Source organism: Pinus tabuliformis, chromosome 6 (assembly GCF_031772625.1).
Source record: "Pinus tabuliformis cultivar Carrire ecotype Pingquan chromosome 6, CPIR1, whole genome shotgun sequence".
NCBI lineage: Eukaryota > Viridiplantae > Streptophyta > Pinopsida > Pinales > Pinaceae > Pinus > Pinus tabuliformis.
In genome coordinates this window covers 323,926,762-323,953,039 of record NC_142292.1, presented here as the reverse complement: position 1 = coordinate 323,953,039, position 26,278 = coordinate 323,926,762, and the positions used below count along the sequence as shown (strand labels likewise).

At 39.1% G+C, this 26,278-nt stretch overlaps 1 protein-coding gene across 1 annotated transcript in view; it reads left to right on the top strand.

Annotated features, from left to right (window-relative positions):
- Window positions 1-209: 209 nt before the first annotated feature.
- LOC149258606 (uncharacterized) overlaps window positions 210-26,278 on the top strand; it is a 245,893-nt gene continuing 219,824 nt past the window's right edge. Inside the window, exon 1 of the mRNA XM_089372248.1 lies at window positions 210-430. Within this exon, the coding sequence (XP_089228374.1) occupies window positions 363-430 (68 nt within the window). The 5' untranslated portion in view covers window positions 210-362. The remainder of the gene's footprint in view (window positions 431-26,278) is intronic.

Sequence of the window (26,278 nt, the reverse complement as noted above, 5' to 3'; positions counted from 1 at the left end):
GTGGCATGAAACCCTAGTTATACAGTCTTGTTTGACTAAAAATAAAAATACTTCTCATTTGACTAAAAATAAAAATACTTTCTTTAGAACAACCCTTTGATATCTCAAAGACGTTAGAAAGAAATTTAAAAAATGCAAAAATATCAATTTTAATAAAAGAAATTAAAAAAAAGCAAAAATATCATTTGAATCTTGCCAAACTCTTTATGTTTGCGAAAAAATTAAGAAGTTTAATTTTATGAATGGATACGCAGATTACCCTGTGATGAATCCACCCTCCATCAACTTCTGCCCCTTCTCCTCAGGAGCAATCTGTCAATTAGGCACCGTAATTGTATTCTCGTTTGAGGTACGGGAATTCGATGGCAGAGGCTGCAAAAACGCGCGACCAGCCCAAGCCACGACGCACTACGCTAAACAAGTCTCAATGGTATGTATATACATTTCCTTCCACCGCAAAATGAATTCTTATCTCTCACTCTCACTCTGTAATACACAAACTGTAAGGTGGGGTTGGGGACTGTTTACGTGTATGCAGGAGATTAGATTTTAGTCTTTTAGATGAAAACACAGGGCTTCAATGGTATTTCTATAACTTCAAACTTTCGGTGTATATTTCAGCAAGCCGAGAGAAGAAAATTATAATTGGAATTAGGAGATAAATCTGAATTTTGTATAATTAGGCGGCAACCATAATATACTATGTTTCATGCGTTATTGGTCGTCTACTATGTGAAATCTGCACAAACACAGGCGTCATATAGAGATATGCAAAAAAAGGAAACCCAACTTCTACACACTGTGATATACATTGAGGGAAAAGCCTTAGCAGATGCTGAGAAAAAGAAACTCAAAAATCATATAAGGAAACCCGTAATAGCTTTAAGAAAGAAGTTCAGCATCTATGAGAAGGAAACTGAAATGATCCTAACGGATTTGATACGAAAATATTTACGAGTAATAGGCTAACGGGGTCCTGGTTCACTTGTGAGGTTGCTGGAGAATTAACCCATCCACCAGGGTTCCATTCTTCCCATGGTCTGCCGCACATGAATGGCATGGCTCAAAAGAGATGAGGCTGGGCGCGAGTCTTGGTGGGGAATTTTGGCGCACTAGTTAACCCTTATACCTAACTATTAAGCCAAAAGATACAAGCAATACACGACCAGCCTCCGACCTCGAAGTTCCTGTTCATGGTTCCATTGATCTTTACCCTATTTACTCACATATTCCTGTTCATGGTTCCATTGATCTTTACTCTTATTTACTCACACATTCCCTTTTATATTGGTGTTGGTAATTCCATTAGAATTACGTCATCATGTAATATACGATTGCGGAACAATCATGTTTAGTCTTTTGGCAATGATATATTTTCAAAGTCGCGAGGAAGTTGAGATGATAAAATTTCTGCTAGTATATATGAAGTTTGAGTTAGAAAATATACTTGTTTGGTTTCTGCTGATAAACTTCATTGTTTGGTTTCTGTCGAAATGGTATTATTACTTAGAACAACCATGTTGAGAAGCCTGAAGAGGTATCATTACTTAGAACTACCATGTTGACAAGCTTGAAGTGGTATCATTACTTGGAACTACCATGTTGACAAGCTTGAAGTTTATATATCTCAGGCACACTACAATCCACTCGATGATATGCCCATTGATTCTCTTGACTAGAAAATAACTAAATAGAAGCTCGTGTTAGCTTTAGATGTTAGAAAGGCTGCTTATGCAACATTTATTGAAATACTGCGAAAATTTGTTGGATTTTTCTGCTATTAATGAAACATATGCTGTGGAATATAATTTCTTAAGCTAGGGTTGTAGTCTGTTAGCAACAATTTGAAAAATGGGGTTCGTATGAGACACTACATAAGACAATGAATAATGGGTGTCTAAACCAAATAGTATTACTAATTTTACATGTTGGGATTCATATGTTAAAACCACTATGGATTAATCTTAAATCTTTAAACATAGGTGTTACCACCTGGAAATGCATGTCCCAATCTGCACTTCATCGGCCTTATACTCTTAAGTTTGGTTTGTTTGGTTCAGGTTCATATTGTTCAGTTCAACCCACGAAATGTGCCCTGGGATCTTCGGAGCCCCATGCAACCGTTAAATGTGCCCTTGGTGACCATCTGGTGGATATGTCAGATTTAACATGAACTTCCAATTTAAGCCCAAACTTCATACAAATTCATGCGAGTTTGAAAATTTAATGGGAGGGCATAAAACGGGCCTGACCTGGTAGCATGTTCTGCTCTGTTAGAAACAATGTTGGACGAAGCGGGGACGTTTTTTGGAAGCGGGGACGCGGAAGCGTCATTTTCCAAAAATCTAGAAAGCAAAGCGTCTGCTAGCACTCCACAATTGGATCTCGGAGGTATGGAAGCCTATCATTTCTGATGAAATTAATATCTACCCCTGTGCTAGAGGTTTTTTTATAGTAGATTTTGAAAATCCTGAAAGCAGACAATGTATTCTAGATTCCGGCCCTTGGTTTTGGGAAAAATCAGGCCTATTCATGAAGCCATGGAACCCATCATTCGATCCCTCTACAGCAGTGATAACCTCAGCACCAGTTTGGGTGAGATTGCCAAGCCTACCCTTGCATCTCTGGAATCTCTCCTCGCTAAAAGCCATCGGAAATGCAATTGGGAAATTTTACTGCAGGTGCCCAGAAACAGAGGAATATGCCAGAACCACCTATGCACGCATCTGTGTGGAAATGGATTTCAGCGCCGGATTCCCAGCTGAAATAAACCTAACAAGTAAAGACTATGTGTGGAACCAGAAGCTTGATTATGAAAGTGTCCTCTTCAGATGTCGATCGTGCTTTGAGACGGGGCATCTAGCCAAAAATTGCCCAAAAGCCTCTGAGAAAAATTTTGCTAGAAAAAACCACCACAGATCTACATGGTGGGAAGGAGCACAAAAAGAACACTACACTGTCATCAAAGAAGAATATTCTAGAGAAAACTCTGAGTCACAAGAAATCAAGGAAGAAGGAAACAACTCTCAAAGCAAGCAAGGAGAAAGCCCGCCCCAACAAATCAACAGTTATGAGGATTTGAATACCGCAGAAAATAAATCTTCATTTAACAGCAAAGCAGATCTCCTAAACCAAACTTCTCCGACTATAGATCGCGAAGCTAAGACACCAATGTCCCAAGAACCAGAAGAGATGAAGGCGATGCAAGACAAAGGAAGTTGGAAGACCGTAGAGAAAAGAAAGAAAGCTACAACACCAATCTCGCCAAGAAAGACGAGGAGCCAGACAAGTAAAAATTAAGAAAATTGTAGGTCCGATAGACCAATTTGGTCTCAGTGGACGTTAACCATCATCATCATCATCATCATATATATTTTTTATATTTTTTTTGCATTTATATTCAAAATAAACATCCCAAATACCAAATTAGTTGTAGAAGACATGAAAACATGCATATTTTTGCATAAATCAAGATAGATATGGCATCCATGATTCCATTGTAGTTACTAGTATGTACATCAATGATTAATTATTCGAGCATCAACCATCTATATTCTAGCAATTACAAACATACATCAAATTTTTAAGCATATTATAAAACATAAAACATTTAAGCATATTATAAAACATAAAACATAGAGCATATTATGATTTATCTAGCAAGTGAGCAACTGTCAACATTTGTCATGTCCAAAATTCAAATAATAATGTTTACAAAATAGGTCACTTGGTCACCGCCAAGACAAAAAGGTTCAAATTCACAAGCCTACAAATCTAATGATTAATCTATGACAAAAGTAGTAAATTGTGAATATATCTACTAATCTCTCCTCCTTCCACCACGAAGAGAACGTGGCGACGGGCCTCCATGTGGTGGCAATGAAGAAGATGGTGCCTGTGGAAGTTGTGGCACTGAAACTGATGAAGACGAACCCCCTGCTGTTGGTGTTGAACCATGGAACCTAGGAACCAAGGGACCAGATGGGCGTGGCATCTCAACTCGATCATCATCATCCTGGAATCGCTAATTGCATGCATGCTCCCAAATGGACTAGTGATAAGCATATAGTTGCTCAATTATCTCTGTACGAAACGCGTTTTGGAAAAAACCGAAACGCGTTTCCAAAAAACCGAAACACGGATCCAAAAAACAGAAATGCGGATCAGAAGAAATCGAAAAGCGTTTCGAAAAAAACTGAAACGCGGATTGGGCCGTAAGGTTCCAAAATGGCAGGAACCGCATTTTTCAGCTCGATTTGTGTTTCGGTTTTTCCAAAACGCGTTTGGGAGGGCGGATTCCCCACAGATCTGTATGGGTCACGGATCGGGCTTTTGATCCGTTGGGGGGGGGACGTTTCCTGCAACACTGGTTAGAAACTTAGAAAGGTCTCCGCATGACAAGACAAGAGCTAGTGAACCATGTTGGAAGGGTTACGATTACTCCTAGATCTATGTGAATTATATGAAAAAAGAGTGCTAGGTTACGGTCCTTGGTGATTTGATTTCGACTGTGAGTGGTGGCTTTAACTAGGTTATACTAGGGTAGGAATTTGGAATCAATAACAACTTAAGATAAAACTTTACGCATTTTTTACATATTGTTTCAGGATGTTTGAGAGTGGTTCCAACCTCATCGAACTTTGTATGGACAAAGTAGAATTTCATGTTGCTTACCTTTTCTATCATTTTACTTAAAAGTTAATATTACCATTAATTACTTGGGTTGTAGACTCCTCAAAGCTCTATCCTCTATTTTTGTTCTATCTTCATGGGTTATTGGACAAAAAATCCTTTTTTCCTTTTGGGGTGGGGGCGGAGAGAGGGGGAGGTGTTGCCTTTTTGGGGAAATGTGTCCCCCACAATGGGGAAACATTTCCTCGAGTTTCTCCAAAAGGGAGACATGGGGAAACATTTGCCTAGTTACCCCTTGCCCCCGGAGTGGGAAATGTGGGGGGTGCATTCCCGTGGAACACTAGTTCCTTCCATCTGAGGGTCTCTGCCTAAGCTTCCTCCAACTGGGCAAAATAAGAACTTGCATTTGAGCTTCATTCCTCCTTCTATCCTCTGTTCCATATGTTTCTCCCAAGTTTTGTTGGAAATACTAAGGGGGGGTGAATCAATATTTCTTTTAATTGTTATATTATCCCAGTTAAGATTTTATCACAATTTAAACCAAAAACACGAGAAGTAGAATAAGAAAATATTTTTATTAACAAAAATAGTGAGGACTCCAATGATCTTTCACAAAAATTCAGGCTCCAACCATCCCAAATAGACTTCAAAAATCAACTTCTGCAAGAAGTCTCCAAATTCTGTTCCAAATACACTTCAAAAGAGGTCTACAAAGTCTTCTCAAATCTGCTCCAAGAATGCTTCAAGTCTGCTCAACAAGGCTTCCAAAGGCTGCTCCAACAAAGGCTTCAAGTCTGCTTCAACAAGGCTTCTAAAGGCTGTTCCAACAAAGGGTCAACAAGGCTGCTCAAAAGTCTGCTACAACATGTCTTCAAGTGCTGGTCTTCAAATAAGGCTTCAAATCTGCTTCAAACACCTCATGGACTGCTTCAAGAATTGGTTCAAAGTCTGCCACAAAGAAGGTTTGAAGAGCTGCTCCAAAAAGTCTTAAAAATCTGCTATAAAGTTACTTCAAATTCTCGTCCTACTTCTGCTTCAAGAGGCTTGAAAACAGCTCCAAAAGTCTGCTAAAAAATTCTCTAAGTCACAGGGCCGAGTCTGAGAAAGGTTATGTTGAACTGCAGGGGCCGATAATCAGAGGCTGAGGTCTGTCCTACCACAGGCCGAATTGTAGAGAGTAGGCCAAATTTCTTCCTCTTCCACTGGCTGAATTATAGGCAGAGAATAGCTCTAGAAATCTGAATTCTTCTCCACAAAATGCAACAAAAAGAAGAATGTTATCCAGCAAGAGGTAGCTTCAAAACCTGCTCAGAAACCCACCAATAAACAGAGATAAAAACCACGATCGATTTTCTTTAATTTGCTTCCTGTTTCATGAGATATGAATCTTATCTTGCTACCTCAGATCCAGGCTTCTTAATCTTCTCTTCCTTGGCCGAGTTGGATGAGCAAATGGAGGAGACATGTTGTTTATTTATACTAGTCGAGCCCTTACTGAACCATCATGTCTCTAGGAGGGCCGACTTGAAGAGGGGAACAAAAATTGGTTTCTCTACTTAAAAAAATTCATTTCTCCTTATTGGAGAGGAGTGAGGAGGCATGCTATAGCTCATTAGAAAGGGCTTAATGTGCTCTTTAAGTCTATGGCATTCTTATCTTCATCAAGTCATCCTTTGACATCAATAACAAATTATTCTTCCAACAAGTCTTTACCTGGAGTAGAGTGACTGTCTTCATCTTAGGCTTAATGTGGTAATTTCTTGTGAAAAAATTTGTTGAAAATAGTAGTGAGAAATCGATTCCTTGATTTGTGCCTTAAAGGAGTCAAACTCGAGTTCCTTCTTATGCATGCTCTGTTGAAATATGTAACTAGGTTCGGTCTTCATAAATGTACTTGAGTCACAATGAAATGTATTTATCAAAAGAATAAAGAAGATATTTTTATTATTATAATTATGACTTATTAAAGCATGGGTTTCATGCTTGGGTCATATTGTTTTAGGTCAAAGTCCTTGTTGAGGATTTCTAGGATTTACTCTGAGTCATTAGAGTCTTTGTCTGTTAAAAGAGACCCTTCTTGGGTTTTTGAATCATGTAAAAAAAGTTATTTTGAGTAAAAAATGAATTTTGTCACCTCCACACCACGTCTGCCTCAAAGAGATGAAGTTGGCTTCAAGAAGGACAATTCGACCTCACTGGAAGGCTATATATACAAGGCAGTTCGAATTCATTTGGAGAAAATTCACTCTCTCTTATAGTTCGATATCCTGTAGCTAGGAGCTGGGAAGTGCGAAGTTTGGAGGGAAGAAATAAGACATTAAGATCAAAATTTTGGGCCATCTATCTCTCACTCAAGAGGAGTATCTAGGGAGATCGAAGTTTTTCTGTGTCTAGTCTAAGCTGCTGCTATTGCCACTGCTACTAGTTGCTGGGTCAAAGCTGCTAGGTTGAAGTTGCTTTTGAAGGGTTATCATCTGCAAGAAGGATTAAGGGTTGACTTGGTGTGGAGAAAGTAGAGTCTTGGATTATCTCAAGAAACTATTAAAAAATGGTTGACTGGGTTTTCCCCTAGATAGGGGTTTTGCCTTGGCTGTCCGCCTACATCTGTTGTCCTTGTGCTATTGTTTTGGTAATTGCTTGATGAACTAAAAGATAAAAGAAGAACATAAAGATAAAAGAATCACAAACAATTATCTATATAAGAAAATCTTTCTGCCTTTCTGATTTTCTAACATGGTATCAGATCTAAGGTGAAGAAGAAAAAAAGCAGTTTTGAGAATCTACTGGAGGGAGTCTAAAGGATTGATCAAGGGATCATATATCTTATAAGGGAAGAAAGCTCACTATCTTCAAGGACAATGTCTAACACAATAAAGAGCGAGAACAAATTGGAAGGAGCATCAAATTACAGGGCATAGAAGAAGAGAATTGACCTCATTTTTGAAAAGAACAAGCTCTTGGATTTGGTCAAAGAAAAGGTGAAGAAACCTACCCAAGAATCCATTGATGTAGACAAAGTGAAGTATAGAATCAAAAATATTGGCTATGGCACTGATGGTAGAAAGCATAAAGGACAATCTTGTCCCATACATTTCCAATATAGACCATGCTCAAGAAATCTATGAAGCCTTATCAAAATTGTTCACTATCAAGAACATCAGTAAAGTAGCATGTTTGAAGAATGAATTAAGGACTTCAAAAATGACAAAGGATGACAATGTGGCTTCCTTCTTTGTAAGGATATCTAGAATTAGAGATGAACTTCAAGACATAGATGAAATTGTATCGGAAAAGGAACTATTAATTATTGCATTATTGAGATTGCCACCTACTTGTAGTTCTTTTGCTTTAGGTCTCAACAGATGGAAAAAAGCTCCTACCTTCGAGCAATTATGGAATGCTTGCACCCAAGAAGAAATGAGAATCTCATTAGTATCCAACAATGAAGAAGAAAAGGTTTCAAATGCATACTCCGCTTCTCACAAGAAAGGAAACTCCAAGAAGTCAAGAGGGCCAAGAAGGAAGGTCGATATGTCCAAAATAGAATGCTACCAATGTCACAAAATGGGCCACTATAGAAGTGACTGTCCTGACAATTCGAAGAATAAAAAAAGAAACAGAGACCAAGCCAATGTCGCTGAAGAAGGATCTCCAAAGAAGAATAAGCCCAAAGAACTGGATATAACAGACTTACACTACTAAGTCCTTTGATCTAAGCTTTAGTTATTTCATTTATGATTTTTAGTATTTGTAGGTTTAACATATTTTGGAAAAACATTTTTTATTTGTTCTTAAGGTTATAGGTATAGGTATCCCTCAAGCTTGGAGGGATCCCTCACCAACCTCCAAAGATAAGTATCTTATTACCTTTTAATATTTTGTTTTCCTTATCTAGTTTCGCTTGCATTAAATACTAATCACATTTCTATTCATATTTTCCTTGTTTACGAAAAACTTGTTGAATTTTCAAGGATTATGAAAGAAGACCTCACAAAACAAAGCATTCGAATTACAAGGTTTGTTGATCCAAATGGATCCTAAAACCCTCTAAGTCTTCATATAGTTAAAAACTATCGCAAAAGAAGAACTCTTAGAAATAGCGGATAACACTATCGGGAGTGAAAAACATGAAGAAATAGTGGAAAAACAGAGTATCGGCGGTTTAAAACAACTTTGCACAGGAGTCGTCAGATCTGACTGATCAATAGTCCAGTTCTGATCGGCATATCGCAATCGGTGATGGTAGGTGGAGTCTATCGGAGGCGGCTCCATGGGAAATGCTATAGCGATCAGTGCGATTAAACAAGATCCGTTGATCTATGCGTGCAGATCAACGGTCCAGATTAACTTGCGATATCGCAATTAGCGATTACAGAGGAGCGCATACAAACAGCCTGAAGGATCAGCGATATGCGATTGCGATATCACAATATTGCATCGGAGCTATGCAAAGGAGCGGGGCCGATAATAACTATGACTATGATAGCCGGACCCGATAAAATTATGAATGATATTTGATATATTTTGAGATCCGGAAAACAACATTTTCCTATGTATTTCGGGTTTCCGCTAAAATGAATGAAATACAAAGGAAAAGCGCCGATGCGATGAAAACGGACCCGACAGGATTATGGGTGATAGTTGACAATATTTCAAGTTCGGTAAAAGGGTTTTTTCAATGTAAATTGCATTTTTGTTAAATAAACGAAAAACAAAAGAAATGCGAATAAAGCGATGAAACCGGTCTCGAAAGGGTTTATACATGCAGGTATATATGTTTTGAGATTTGAAACAAGCGAGATTTCGGGCGGGCCGTAGGTGGTAAGTGATTTTGGCCGGGCTCCATCCGAGCCCATACACTGGCTGCCACGTGTCCAGGCTTCGGAGAGAGAAAACCACCCTTTTCGGGCTGTTAACCCCCGTACGCCTGAGCTGCCCAAAATGAACCTTAGCCGTTGGATCAAGATCTCTCAGATCAACGGTGGAGATGCGATAAGCGACATAAAGGTGGACCCGATAGGGGTTATAAGGCAGAATTTATAATATTTCAGATCCGATAAATGACAGATTGGCGGATTTTCACAGTTTTACGTGTATTTATTTGTGTAAACAGAGAACGACCATTTTTGGGATTTCAAAAGCATCGATGGACAATTTCGTTACAAAACAGGTGGCCACCATCCCTGAAGGCGCTTAGTAATGATTGTTAATGCTCAGAGGGGGATTCGAGCGGACAGAGGCCGGGAAGCCAGAGAGCCCGAGAAGGAGAAACGAACAGACAGCGCCGATTGGCTTTTAAGCCACAGATTGACAGAAACAGAGGCAAGCAGTGCTGAGACAGAGAGCAAATAGAGACAGAGAGTCAGTGCGGAGAGTTTGTGTACTCAGAGAGACTTGGGGAATCCAAGTAAAGCCTTGTTGTTTGGTATTTGTTGTAAAACTCTGTTTTCGAAGACATAATAGAGAGGTCACCACTAAAGGCTGGACCAGGAGACGTAGCCCAAGAGTTTTGGGTGAACTCCATACTAAACTTGCTGTGTTTATGTGTGTTTGTCTATTATGTTTCTTTTACTGCTTCATTGTTTATGTATTTCGCAATCTTATCGATCCATTGCACAAAGTAACATAGGTAGATCTATGCACATGAGTTTGTAATACCTTAATATTAGTCTAAGAACTCATTATCAGATCAAGTGGTATTAGAGCTTTAGGTTTGCTAAGGTTAAACAAGCTTGTGCTGGATTGTTGAATGCTAACTAGGTCAAAGATCAAATTAGGAGAAGGAGAACTGGTTGAGGCTAACCTAGAAATTGGAAGAGTCTATCCTAGGAGGAAGATGGCAGAACAAGTCTCATTGGAATCAGACTCTCAGTTCATGGACAGTTTCATGACCATGAGAGCCATGGTGGAAGAGATTTATCGAGAATTTAAGAAAGGTCGAGGTGAAAGTACTTCAACCTCCAAATAAGACAAAGGAACAGAGAAACCTCTTCTAGATGGCCATTCAGAAGGCAAAGGGAAAAGGGAAGAGCCTCCTCTATCAACACCTCCTTCTAGCCCTGAAAATAAAAAGAAGAAAACATCTTTGATTAAATTAGATGTAAAATTTGATTTGCTAATATATGATGGAGAATTAAATGCAAAAAAGCTAGATAACTGGATTAGACAAATTGATGTATATTGCAGGGTGCATAACATAGATTTAGAAAGGAGAAAGATTCAGCTGGCCAGCCTTCGCCTTGGAGGAACTGCGCTAGTGTGGTGGGAAGGCAGGACACAAGCTGATTTGAAGAAGCATGGTAAAATTCTTTCTACCTGGAGTGTATTTGTTTGTGCCATTAAAAAGCAATTCTATCCACTAGCTTATATGCAGCAAGCAATGATGAGTTGGCAAACTCTTCGCTAATTAAAGGGGCAGAGTGTACAAAGCTATATCCAGGAATTTAGAAAAAAAGCTTTAATTCTAGGCATTTCTCTATACTCACCTGAAACTTTATTGAAGTATATAGGTGGTTTTCATAGCTATTTGAGGCACACCATTCTCATGTTTAACCCTACTAGCATAGATGAGGTATCAGTTCAAGGCCTTCAGGCTACACATCTAGAGGCTATAGGCAAGAATGTGAACCAAGAGATTGGGGGATCATCAAAACCCATTGCAAGCAAGAACAAGGAAAAGAAGAAGCAAAAATGGAAGGAGAGGAAGACAAACACTGTACAGAAAGACAAACCTTCATGCATTCACTGCAAGAAGGATGGACATGATGATGAACACTGCTGGTCTTTGCATCCGGAGCTGAAACCCAAGAAGTTCGGTGGTAAGAAGAAGAAGACTGCTGCTGCTATTTAGAAAGATTTGGGGTCAGACTCAGGTGATGAAACAACAGTCACAACCACAGGTATAAAAGGTAAAAATTCTGAAGCATCTACTAGTAATTCTGCACAATCTATTGATAATGAAGAAAATGAGAGGAAAAAACATGAGCTTTGTCATATTAGAGTTATTCCCAAACATCAAAAGATTGATACTTTATTTGATAGTGGATCACAAGTAAACTTGATTTCTGAAGCAATTGTAAAGAAGTTGGGACTACTAACCACACCTCACAAGAAGACATATCCATTAGGTTGGGTATGTGATAAAGCAAAGCTACAAGTGACTAGACAATGTAAACTTAGGTTTGCTATTGGGTCAACTTTTGTAGATGAGGTTGAGTTAGATATAGTTCCCCTGGATATATGTGGTATTGTTTTAGGAAGTCCTTACTTGTATGATAGAAAAACCATTTTATATAGAACTGAAAATAAGTATCAACTCACAAAAGATGGAATAGAATATATTGTAAGAGCTCATCAGCTCAAAAATAACTACACTCTCATACACTCAGGGTAGATGAAAAGAATTGTAAATTCATGCAAACAATTTTTACTAATGGTTGTAAAGGAAAAGACCCCTAATAAAACCAATGCATTTGAAGGCTGTGATGCTAAACAGAAAGCTGATTTAGAAAAAGTTGTTTCAGAATATGATATCCTATTTCAAGAACCTAAAGGCCTGCCACCCAAAAGGGAAATAGTACATATTTTCATTTGCAGCAAGATGCTCCATTGCCTAACATCGGAATGTACAGTTTATCTGCCTTAGTGAATGCAAATATCAAGAAGCAGGTACAGGAGTTGCTCGATAAAGGGTTCATAAGGCCAAGCACATCACTATGTGGATCTCTAATTATGTTGGTGAGAAAGAAAGATGGTTCGTGGAGGATGTGCATTGATTACAGAGCACTGAATAAAATAACGATCAAGAATCATTATCCTCTTCCTGGCATTAATGATTTATTAGATCAGCTGAAAGACTCTGTTTACTTTTCCAAGTTGGACTTGCGTAGTGGCTATCATCAGGTCAGAGTAGCAGAACACGATGCATGGAAGACTGCTTTCAAACAAAACAAGGGCAGTATGAATGGCCGGTTATGCCTTTTGGCTTAACTAATGCTCCTGCCACTTTCATGAGAGTTATGAATGATGTACTCAGGCCTTTTATTGATGATTTTGTAATTGTATAGTTAGATGATATTCTTGTTTTCAGTAAAACATGGGAAGAACATTTAAAGCATGTAAAGCAGACTCTAGATGTTTTGAAAAGAGAAAATCTCTATGTTAAGTTATCAAAATGTGAATTTGGCAAAACATCTTTGAATTATTTGGGTCATATTGTAGGGGGTGGTGAATTGAAGATAGATCCCTTTAAGGTTGAAGTCATTGTAAACTGGCGTAAACCCAAATCTGCTACAGAAGTTAGGAGCTTCCTAGGAGCAACACAATATTGGAGAAAGTTTATTGCTAACTTTTCCTTGATTGCAGCTCCCTTTCATGCTTTAATAGGATTGAACAAGGTGTTTCAGTGGGGAGGCAAACATCAGAAAGCCTTCGACACCTTGAAAGAAAAAATTAGTACAACACCAGTACTAGCATTGCCAGATCTTCAAAGACTGTTTGAGATTGAAACAGATGCCAGTGACTATGCCATGGGAACAATGTTGATGCAACATGGTAAACCCATATGTTATCATTCTGAGACATTTAATTCTGCAGTAGTTAATTATCCCACATATGAGAAAGAATTGTATGCATTAGTGTAGAGTGTGAAAAAGTGGAAACATTACCTATTGGGCAAAGAAACAATTATACATACAGATCACCAACCACTTCAATATTTGCACTCACAAACTAAATTGCAACAATCAAGACACTATAGGTGGATGGGGTTTCTACAACAGTTTCATCTTGTCATCAGATATAAGAAAGGCATACACAATAAGGTTGCAGATATGTTATCAAGACCAATCATAAATGCATCTACTATACTTAAGCATAACTCAGTATTGCATGAAAGCTACATTGAACAATATGCTCAAGATGTAGATTTTAAAGATGTATATGCAACTTTAAGTCAGGGCAAACAAGTAGAAGAATTGGATTATCATGTTAAGGACCAACTCTTATATCATTTGGGAAAGTTATGCATTCCTCAAACTGAAAGAGTTAACATAATCCGAGAAGCACATACTTCTCTAATATCCGGTCATTTTGGTGTAAGTAAAACAGTTGCGCAGCTACAAAGATTCTATTATTGGCCAAGAATGCATGAAACGGTTTCTAGATATATTAAAGGGTGTACCATGTGTGCTAAAAGCAAGCTCAGTAATAGAAAACTAGGCTTGTACACTCCACTTCTAGTTCCTTCTCATCCTTGGGAAAGTGTTTCCATGGACTTTGTTGGGGGATTGCCAAAATCTAGAAAAGGTCATGATTATTTATATGTTATTGTGGACAGGTTCAACAAAATGTGTATTTTAATACCTTGTAACAAGCAGATTACAGCTGAACAAACAACAAAGTTGTTCTTTCAGCATGTATGGGTTCATTTTGGGTTACCCACTTCCATTGTATTGATCGAGATTCCCGATTTGTTGGGAAGTTTTGGTCTAGTCTATGGGAGTTGATGGACACCCGATTAAAAAAGAGCATAGCATTTCATCCACAAACAGATGGCCAAACAGAGGTGGTCAACATGACAGTGATCCAGTTGCTCAGAGGCTATTGCAGCAAGCATCCCAAGCTTTGGGATGAACATTTGTGTTATGTGCAACATGCTTACAACCGTGCTAAGCACTCTTCTACACAGAGATCTCCTTTTGAGACTTGTTTTGGTTTTACACCAAGGTCTCCCTTGGATTTTTTCTTTAGTAAAGACATAGCAGTTGATGGACACAGTGATGTGGACAAAGCAACCAAGTTCATTGAACAGATCCAAGAAATTTACCAAGCAGTGCAGGAATAGCTGGAAAGAAGCCAGGCCAAGTACAAGGCAAGGCATGATAAGCATCGAATTGAGCATAGCTTCCAAGTTGGTGATCAAGTCTGGCTGTACATCAGCAAAGACAGAATGCAAGGTGAAGGTAAGAAGCTGAAGCCAATAAGGTATGGGCCTTTCAAGATACTTGAGAAAATTGGTGAGAACGCTTTTCGCCTTGATTTGCCAGCTTACATGCACATCTATTCAGTGGTTAATGCAGAGAACTTGAGACTGTTTGAACCTTCATTGATTGAAGATCCCGAAGAGCAAAGTCAGTTGCCTTCTATTGATGATCTGTTGCCTAAATATTTCAATGAGTTGCAGGAAGATACAGTTCTGGACAGGAAGGTGAGAACTACACGTAGAGGGGATGTTGAGTACTTCAGAATTGGACTCAAAGGTTCAAAACCAAGCAGTGCAAGATGGATAGAGATTGGACAAGTGAGGAAGCTGTATCCTCACTTGATTGATGCTTAAAAACCAACTTTTGGTGGTCCAAAAGCTTCTTTTTTTTTTTTTTTAATTTCTTTAGTGGGAAGGCGTGATCCAAATGGATCCTAAAAACCTCTAAGTCTTCATATAGTTAAAAACTATTGCAAAAGAAGAACTCTTAGAAATAGTGGATAACACTATCGGGAGTGAAAAACATGAAGAAATAGTGGAAAAATAGAGTATCGGCGGTTTAAAACAACTTTGCATAGGAGCCGTCGGATTTGGCCGATCAACGGTCCAGATCCGATCGGCATATCGCAATCGGCGATGGCAGGCGGAGTCTATCGGAGGTGGCTCCATGGGAAATGCGATAGCGATCAGCGCGAATAAACTAGAGTTGTTGATCTATGCGCGCAGATCAACGATCCAGATTAACTCGCGATATCGCAATCAGCAATTACAGAGGAGCGCTTACAAATGGCCTGAAGGATCAGCGATATGCGATTGCAATATCACAATATCGCATCGGAGCTATGCGAAGGAGCGGGGCCGATAATAACTATGATTGCGATAGCCGGACCCAATAAAATTATGAATGATATTTGATATACTTTGAGATCCGGAAAACAACATTTTCCTGTGTATTTCAGGTTTCCGCTAAAATGAATGAAATACAAAGGAAAAGCGCCAATGCGATGAAAACGGACTTGACAGGATTATGGGTGATGATAATATTTCAAGTCCGGTAAAAGGGTTTTTTCAATGTAAATCACATTTTCATTAAATAAACGAAAAACAAAAGAAATGCGATTAAAGCGAGGAAACCGGACCCGAAAGGGTTTAAACTTTATACATGCAGGTATATATGTTTTGAGATTCAAAACAAGTGGGATTTTGGGCGGGCCGTAGGCGGTAAGTGGTTTTGGCTGGGCTCCGCCCGAGCCCATACACTGGCTGCCACATGTCCAGGTGCTGGAGAGAGAAACTACCCTTTTCGGGAGGTTAACCCCCGTACGCCTGAGCCGCCTGAAATGAAACTTAGCCGTTGGATAAAGATCTCTTAGATCAATGGTGGAGATGCGATAAGCAACATAAAGGCGGACCCGATAGGAGTTATAAGGCAGAATTTATAATATTTCAAATTCGATAAATGACAGATTGACGAATTTTCACTGTTTTACGTGTATTTCTCTGTGTAAACAGAGAACGACCATTTTTTGGATTTCAAAGGCATCGATGGACTATTCCGTTACAGAACAGGTGGCCACCATCCCTGAAGGTGTTTAGCAATGATTGCTAACGCTCAGAGGGGGATTCGAGCGGACAGAGGCCGAGAAGCCAGAGAGTCCAAGAAGGAGAAACGAACAGACAACGCCGATTGGCTTTTAAGCCATACACTGACAGAAACAGAGGCAAGCAGTGCTGAGACAGAAAGCAAACAGAGACAGAGAGTCAGTGAGGAGAGTCTGTGTACTCAGAGAGACTTGTGGAATCCAAGTAAAGCCTTGTTGTTTGGTATCTATTGTAAAACTCTGTTTTCGAAGACATAATAGAGAGGTCACCACTGAAGGCTGGACCAGGAGACGTAGCCCAAAAGTTTTGGGTGAACTCCATATTAAACTTGCTGTGTTTATGTGTGTTTGTCTATTATGTTTCTTTTACTGCTTCATTGTCTATGTATTTCGCAATCTTATCGATCCATTGCACAAAGTAACATAGATAGATCCATGCACATGGGTCTGTAATACCTTAATAATATTAGTCTAAGAACTGATTATCAGATCATTTGTTAAGAAACAAAAAGGTATGTTTTGAACTACAAGTTTTTGCTTTTTTCATATTCATTCTTGATAAACTATTACTAACATCATTGTGTCTAGCTTTCTTGAATCTTAAAGATTTTTGATTGCATGATTCATCATTAGATAAATCTACCCTCCTTATATCTTTGATTACTCTCGTGGAACCCTAGAAAGTTTCTTTGTGAAAACCCTAACTTGCTAGGGTTGAATGGTAATGTATGAAATCCCGAACCTTTGAAGTATTGATAATTTAGGGTTTTCTATGTTTAGTATTGAAACCCTAGATCATTAGGGTTTGGTAGGGTGTATAAGCAAGATCCCTATTTTAGATATTGTCCTAGGAATGAAATTTTAGGTATATGTGTGTTTGTCCGATCAAAACCCTAGTCTAATCAAGTTTGTGATATGTCTAACTTTAATATATTGCTGTTCGTGTCAATGGGTTTGACTAACACATGTTATGATATGCTTGTGCATGATGATGGAATCCTAGATGTATGAGTTGACCTAATTGTTGATGGTCATGAGTCCTAGGGTTTGGAACTAGGCCCTAGTCGAAGTTGAATTCTCTAGGATGATAGTATTTGTGAATTCTAGGATTTTGTAACTAAACCTTAGTAGAAGCTCAATTCTCTAATATGTGATGACTAGTGTGACAATATGGGATTTATGAAAAAAATGATAAAACTTGAAATTGTATTGTGATCAATTTGATTATTGAGAATTAGAAAAATCTAGGGTTTACAAATAACTCTAGTGGAAGCTAGTCATGTTGTTACTTTAAATTGAGTTGTGATTGGATTTGATTGTTAAAGCTCATGTATGAAATCTAGGGTTTCACACTAAATCCTAATAGGAAGTCTAACATATGAAATCTAAAGTTGCTAGATGCATTATAGAACTATGTTTTTTTTTGTAGTAGGGTATCTCATGCCTTTGGAAGAAACATTGAAACCCTAGATGTAATGAAGGCTGTTATGAAATGTTCAAAGTCTTGATGATATAGTCTAGGGTTTATGACAAAAACCCTAGCAAGAAGTTGAAATGTATGTGTCTCTTGTTTGTAACTAATTTTGGGTATTTAATGTCTAAAATTGAATGCTTCCATTATTATATGATTTTGATATGGTTAACTTCATGCTTCTATGGATTTGGTTGTACTTGCTATCTAAGTTGTGCAGGTACATAATCTTCAAGATGGTGAAGATGCTCGTAAAGTAAAAGCACGATGAAGAAAGTTATGTGAATGATGATGATCATGATGACTCTGATAAGAAGAATGGAAGCCATGAAAGATTCTCCAATGTCGTAGAAAAGAAGAGGAATCTCCCTAAGTTAAGAGGGAGCTTGGATGAAAGGAATCTCTGTAGTTGAGAGGGAGGTCATATCATAGTCATGATGGACACCTTGAAAGAAGAAATTGGAGAATGTATTTTGAGGGGCTGCTAAGATAAGAAAAGCAGGATCTGATTGAAGAATATGTTGCTACATGTGAAGTAGGAAAGGAAAATGTATGATTGAGGAATCTTCTGTCTAGATTCGCTTGAAAATCCTACTGTGATAAATTGAGAAGCAACATCTAGTTGTCTGGAAGACCCCGAAGGTTTATGTTTACTTATTTATATTTGAAATTTTGTTACTTATTGGGGTTGTATTTGTATAGGTAAATATCTCTGAGGTTTGATAACATGCAAGTTACACGAGAGAGATTTGTTACCGATCTATTTGATTGGGGAGGATTTGTTACCGATTGGAATAATTGGGAAAGTTGAGGCTTTGTGTGTGAGACACATTGCCTGGGAGGACATCTGGCTGACACTTTGTGTTGATGTCTAGTTCTCGAAGTAGGGAGGGTGGCGTTGGTCATGAAGCTCTGACCTCAAATACACATCTAGATCCCCGTGTTGATGGTTAGCAAGTAAACTTGATGGTACCTAGAGAGGTTGAAAGCTTTATTCCATCTTAGTCCCACTTGGATAGATTGCCCTGGTCAGGAATCTAGTCCATGGCATTGTGAGTGCCTAAACTGTTGGAGGACCTTGGATAGATTGCCCTGGTCAGGAATCTAGTCCATGGCATTGTGAGTGCCTAAACTGTTGGAGGACCTTGGATAGATTGCCCTGGTCAGGAATCTAGTCCATGGCATTGCGGTGCCTAAATTCTTCATGGTTCATGTGTTCTGAGATCTTCCTTGTACTTGTACTTATGAATACCTCCCTAGTTAAGAGGGAGTGTTGAAATATGTAACTAGGTTCAGTTTTCGTAAATGTACTTGAGTCACAATGAAATGTATTTATCAAAAGAATGAAGAAGATATTTTTATTATTATTATTATGTCTTATTAAAGCATGGGTTTCATGCTTGGGTCATCTCGCTTTAGGTCAAAGTCCCCATTGAGGAATTCTAGTATTTATTCTAAGTCATTAGAGTCATTGTCCATTAAAAGAGACCCTTCTTGGGTTTTTGAATCATGTAAAAAGAATAATTTTTGAGTTAAAAATGAATTTTGTCATCTTCACATCAAGTCGACCTCAAAGAGATCAAGTCGGCTTCAAGAAGGACAATTTGACCTCACTAGAAGGCTATATATACAAGCAGTTCGAATTCATTTGGAGAAAATTCACTCTCTCTTTCATAGTTCGATATCCTGCAACTAGAAGCTGGGAAGTGTGAAGTTGGAAAAGAGTTGGAAGAAGGCTAGAAAAGGGTGTGAAGTTTGGAGGGAAGAAAGAAGACATCAAGATCGAAATTTTGGGCCATCTATCTCTCACTCAGGAGGAGTATCTAGGGAGATTGAAGTTTTTTTGTGTCTAGTCGAATCTGCTGCTATTGCCAGTTGCTGGGTTGAAGCTGCTACTGCAAGTTGATGCTGCTAGGTCGAAGTTGCTTTTGAAGGGTTATCAACTACAAGAAGGATTGAGGGTTGACTTGGTGTGGAGGAAGTCTTTGTCCAGGTTAGGAGTCTTGGATTATCTCGAGAAACCATTGAAGAATTGTTGACTGGGTTTTCCCCTAGATAGGGGTTTTGCCCGGACTGTCTGCCTACATCTCTTACCCTTGTGCTATTGTTTTGGTAATTGCTTGATGAACTAAAAGATAAAAGAATCATAAGTAACTATCTATATAAGAAAATATTTCTGCCTTTTTGATTGTCTAACATGCTCGAGTTCCTAAAATTTAGGATTTTCCCTAAAAATTAGGAGTGCATGAAGTAGTTAACTGATGTGTTGAAGTTGAAGGTCGAGTTTTGATCTTCTACTGTGAGTTAAATTGGGAGATGAAAGCTTAAGTGGAGTTAGCCTCCTAAATTTTAGGAGGATCCAGTTAACTAGTTCTGCTGACTTTTGTTAACTAGAAAAGCTCCAATTCAATTCCTTAATTAGAAAAATCACTAATTTTAACCATTCGAATTGCCTTTAAAAGGAGGAATGAAGGCACAAGTTTAATCATTGTTTTGGTGAGCACAAGTTGGTGAGACCAAGCAATAGGAAGCACAAGTTTGTGCGTAGAGCTTTTGAGAGGAAGAGTGTGCAAGAGAAGCTTGTGCAAAAATTGGTAGAGGGAAACAAAGATCAAGAACCTTGCAAGGGTTTCAAGCTTAGAACAAGAAGGAAAGACCTTAGTTGCAAGAACCGCCCCCCCCAAGGATCTGGAGGTAGAACCGTGTCCCGTACGGATCCGCCACCGATCCTTCGGTGGAATCGCGGATTCGATTGTTCCGCCTTTTTTTGGTGATTCCTGGAAAATTGGATTCGTGGGGGTCCGATCTGCGGTTCTTGTTGCCTGATCCGTGGATTTGGAAAGGATCTGGTGTGGATCTGTGGAGGTTCGGGCATGTATGCACCGCAGATCACGAGCGGATCCGAGAGAAGGTGGACGGTTCACACGGTTCCACGGGGCTTTTTTTGTTTTTTTGTTTTTGGAAATTTCGAACTGTTATGTGAGGAACTACACTCTCCAAATACTCCCAACGTGCCCCTTGATGCTCCCTAGGCGCTTCCTAGATGCTCCGTAATGGTAATATTAAATTCTTAAAGTAAAAGTGACATTCTCCTTTATCTTTCATTTCCATCCTTTTACTTAAATTTTTAACATTACCATGAAATGACTCAGGATGTTTGAGAGTGGTTCCAACCTCATCAGGCTTCATATGGAGAAAATAGAATTTCATATCCCATTCAAAATTCAACAGACTTAGCAATTTTCAGGATCAATGGGATTGTGGCATTTCATTGGATTATATCATGTATGAGGGCATGTGATTGGCATTTAATCAAGAGCACCAAGCCCTATATGTACCCCAGTGTTGGTGTTGTTGATTGTTGAACTCCTTTGTCATGGCCTTAGCAATTATGTACCCTCCACTCAAGTCAAAATTATTGATCAGGCATATTAAGTTTTCTCTACCATATTATAAGGCTTGGACTAGGCCGTTTGAACAAAATTAGGCAATGTTGACTAATATCCCTATAGAATTGAAGTAGAGGCAAAGGCTAGACAAAAGAAGAGGAATCTAGATTCTAGATGGTTGATGCTGGAATAGTTAATCATTGATGTACCATGGATGCCATATCTATCTTGATTTATGTAAAATATGCATGTTTTCATGTCTTCTACAACTAATTTAGTATTTTGGATGTTTTTTTTTAATATAAATGCAAAATTATATATATATATATATATATATAGATATATATATATATATATATATAGTAGACGCTTCCGAGGCACTTCACTTCCTATATTTTTGGGAAATGACGCTTTCGCTTCGTCCCTGCATCCAAAAAACGTCCCCACTTCGTCCCTGCTTCATGCAATGTTGGGAAAGATAAATGTGTCTTTTAGATTGAAACAACTGGATTTTTTAAGACATCAATTGCTCAATTTTTGCTATCAATAAAATTCTCAACAATTAGAGGGTTTTCTCAGTGGGGTTCCCTAGTAAAAAAAAATTGTGTCTTGAATTGTGTGACTGTGTTTTATTTTTCTTCCTAATTCCACTACAAATTGAGTAGAGAAATTTTGTGTTTGTAAGAAAAGAAAGTGTTTTTCAGATTGTTCTTATCAACAAATCAGAATTTCGTGGAAATTCTACATGGTATCAGAGGACTTGGAACAAATTTAAGATCATCACAAGTGCATCAAACAAGGAAAAGGAGGTTTGTGGCAACTGATTCCCTTAGGTGTTGGTCTGAAGTGAAAGAAGGCCGAGATAATGTTTCTTATTGTGTTTCAGGGCAACCGAGATTGGGCAGGTGGTCGCTGTGTGACAGGGTTGAAGTCTAGAAGGTTTTCTGTGCAGGATTAGTGGCATATTCTCTTTAGAACAAGCTGCAATAGCTCTATCTCTTGGAGATAGATTGAGATCTTGTAGTAGAGATTTGGGAGGGTCGTAAGGCCTCAAAAGAAGTTGCTATATGGCCCGACTACAACCCATGCACAACGTAGGTGGAAAGGGTGCTAGAAGAAGGCTCAACGTAGCTGTTGAAGGCAATAGAAGGCCGAGAGGAAGGCTCTAGCAGTGGCTACAACAGCCCTAACTAGGGCCAAAGGTTGCTGACACTTGTACAAGCACAAGTCTAGAAGAATTGAGGAAGAAGTTGATCCTTTAGGTATGATATTCCTCCTTTCAAGTATCATGTTGATGCTAGGTTGGTAGAGGCCCTGTTTGGACAGAAGTGGGCAACTCGTGTACAGGTTGGAAGACTGTTAGAGGACTGCCAAAAGAAGCCCTAAGTTTAGTCCTTGTGAAGGACTACAAGACTGATACTAGAGGCAAACTTATTTGAGCCCTAAGTACAACTTCTTGTGAAGGACTACAAGACTGTTAGTGGGCAAGATTTTTAGAGAGCTGTTAGGGGAAGCGGTATGGCTTACCAAGGCTTGAGAGAAGATCACTGTATAGAGGGAGCATTGAACTTCATAGCTTGGAAAGGGAGGATCACAATAGTTTTGGAAGATAGTGGGGTGGGAGAGTACATCAAGCAGGCGATAACACCACCTCAAGACCCCAAGTAATTGGCCCAGCATAATAAGGATGATATCAAGGCAAAGAGGATCATTCTAGAAGGGGTCAAAGATCATATAGTGCTTCATATCCATGAGAAGAAGACAACGTATGAGATGTATGATACAATCTTGAAGTTGTGTCAGAGTACCAGTGATACCAGGAGGCTTGCTCTTAAGGAGAAGTTAAGGAGTATCCAGATGAGCAAGGATGTGTTGATCACTGGTTGTCATTGATGTCAACCCAAGCAACACTAGGGGCTACCCCGATCTTGCATGGGCATTTTGACTTGACAACTCATCCTATTTTGAGTCAAGGATATTCTAGATGGATTCTACTTGTCGAGATGTTTCCATTGATATATGGCACGCCACATAGTTCTTCATGGTTTGAGAGTTATTCGTGTTTGAAGTTAGTAACCCCAGTTAGTGGGCTAAAACCCCATGGGGTTGTGGCATGGCACTCATCATTGGTTGTGGTCATTGAATAGTTAATAATTAATAATGTTTTATGCTCCTAAAAGGCCTCCAACATTCACTTGTTGAGGACCCTCTCAATTCAAGGCATTCTATAAATAGTGACCCTCATATCCTCCTCTAGCAAGCACTTTTAAACGAACTATCTTGTGAGAAGACCTCTGTAATTTTTTGGCCCTCATGAGCTTCTAACGTAGGATCTGTTGCAGGGAGTTTAAGGTTTCGTTGAGGTCTGGTTAGGGAAAAAAATTATGATCAAGTTTGAAGGTTTGTTTTGAAGCAAGTTTAGAGCCTTGGATTCTAGGATTTTGCTGCTTCAAACAGGTCATCGTGGCATTTTCGCTATAATTTTTTTTCTACGAAGCTTCAGAAGATGAAATTAAAACCCATTTGAGCCAAAATCTTGATGAATCTCGTGACCGAATTCCAGATCTTGGTTCGCTATATTTTTGGAGATATGATCTGAGGAAGTTAGGGTTTTTGTAGGCTTCCGAATTCCATGTCAAACAGGTGACCTTGGGAAAATTGTCATAACTTTCTCTCTGAGCATTGGATTCAAATTTCGTAAACAGTGACGGAAAGAGGATGGACTGTAGTTTGTTAGGTATCGTTTTCAGGGCCGAAGATTGAAACTGTGACATGTGGCACTTCGTACAAGTTCACTCGCTCTACTAAACCAATCTATAATCAGGTCATCATGGGAGATTGGGCATAACTCTTTCTTGAAGAATCCAATCTCAATCTCTGTGGGGTTGAAAAGAGGACTCAGAGGGCTACCACAGGACGAAATTTCAAGACCTTGGAGATCCGAAATTACATAGATACAACAGATTCAATATCGAGCTCCTAGAAGGCAAGAAAAAGTATGCATTCAAGGATCACTGCAGTAAGGACCACACATCAACAGTGAAGGGTAAGTCTGCTACAACAAGGTATGTATGATTAGTGTTTGCATTTGAATTTTGAGTATCATCTTTGATATATGTTTTTGCAGGACAACGTAAGTATATTGTTTTGTATTTGTTTGGGTCTTGCTTGTTAATGCATGTGCAGGAAGGATGACACTTTAGAACAATTCAGACACATACTAGAAGGACATGCAGTGCCAAAGTACCATTACTTGAAGCAAGCACAACAGTACCTCAACAACTGCAAGTGATCCAAGAAGCAATGTCGAGTCAAGTGTCAGGTCTTGTCAAAAAGCCAGTGCTGTAAAAGAGTCATCATTGTAACTTTAAAAGAGTCATCATTGAAAGAGTCATTATTGTAAAAGAGTCAATCTGCCTAGAGTCGAAGAGGCATTGTGGGAGGTATAGGAGTCACTGTTGGGATGATGTCATGGTTGGGTTGCAAGTCATAGTGTGATTGGGTGTTCGATCAAGTATAAGAAAATCATTGTACGTGATATTGTATCATGGATCATTGTCCCTGGTATAGGAGTCCACGCTCTTGTCTCACTTCTGATCATTATAGGGTGGCAGGGAGGTGCTAGGCAGGTGCATGAAGTCGCCTACAGGTTGGAGCCTGTGAACACTTCAGGGTGGTAGGTTGGTCTAGGATGTTGGGGCATCCATTCAATTGACTACTGAAGAAACTAGTGCATTGGGGCGTCCTTCGAGTGGGAGCCGAAGAAGAATGCTTTTCTAGAATTCCAGGAAGTTGTAACTTTCATTTCAGTTGGGGCTGAAGATTAAAGAATTTATTAGAAAATCGTTTAGTGGTTTTTGACCTTAGGGGGTTTTCCACCTAAAATTCTTGTGCCTATTGTGTTCTTTTATTTACTGTTGTTACTGGATACACATTAATAATATTTGAAGATTAACTAATCCCTGAAAAGATTTAAAAGTGCGAATTGCTAAGGAATATTGATTCATCCCCCCTCTCGGGATTTCCAACAATTGGTATCAGAGCTTGGTTCCTTCAATGGTAGTCTAGCAGCTGGTAGGAGATCATGGAATACACCAAGAATAGAGTTCCTTTGTTCAATGGAAATAACTATGCACTTTGGAGTGGAAGAATGCAGGTTCATTTGCTGGCACAAGGATACGAAGTATGGGAAATCGTTGAAAAAGGCTTCACATCGACCCCAAATGAACAAGGTAAGAAAAATATGGTATATGATGCAAAGGCTAAAGATCTTATTATCAGTGGGCTTATCGAATCTGTCTATCTTAAGGTATTGAGTTGCAAAACTGCTAAAGAGGTATGGGGCAAGCTTGAGAATATATATGCAGGTGACTCACAGGTGAAAGAAGCAAAGCTTCAAATTTTCAGGGCAAAATTTGAGCAACTCAGAATGAAGGAAGATGAAGATATTGCTGTTGATTTGTGTAGCATGGGAGGTACTCCAAGCCATAGGGTTCAGGGTCTAGAGAGCAAAGCACCACAAGGGCAGCTTGTGGGCTTGGAATCCAAGTGTGAGGTTTTGCACCCATCGTGATTTGGGCCAAAACCATGATGGAGGTATGACATGTGATGGATGAGGATGATAGTGCTCGATGATACGATTCCAACACATCGAGAATCGTCCGAATCCAAGTTGTCGTTAGAGAGAAATGAATTTTTGAAGTTGACAAGGTAATTATTGGTTACCAAGTCATGTAGGCTTGGTGTAAAAGCAGTCCAATAGATGGGTCTCCTCATCAATTCGTTGAGCCTCCATATGTGTATAAATATGAAGTGATATGGAGTCATTTAGGCATCCAAATTTGGACAATACATCTCATAGAGAGCTCTGAATTTTCGTGGAGGGAGCCACATCCAGATTAAGGAGGTCGAGGAGATTTTGGGACAACGTGGTAAATCTGCCTAGACAGCGTGGGAGAAGCCTGTGGTTGAAGGCCGAGTTGCTGTAGGTGTAGCGAATGTGTTTTTGGGTTAAAACATGGCTGTTTCAAGTGCGTTTTAGGATTCGAAATACAACGATGTGTGGGCCGAGGAGCTAAGGACAAAGTGGAGCTGTTTGGAGGCTGTTTGGTGGATTTTTGGAGGGGGCCGAAGGCTACAACAATTGTTGTGCTAGGTTGTAGGCCATAACAAGTAGCTAAGCCAACTTTGGTGCTGCGTTTGG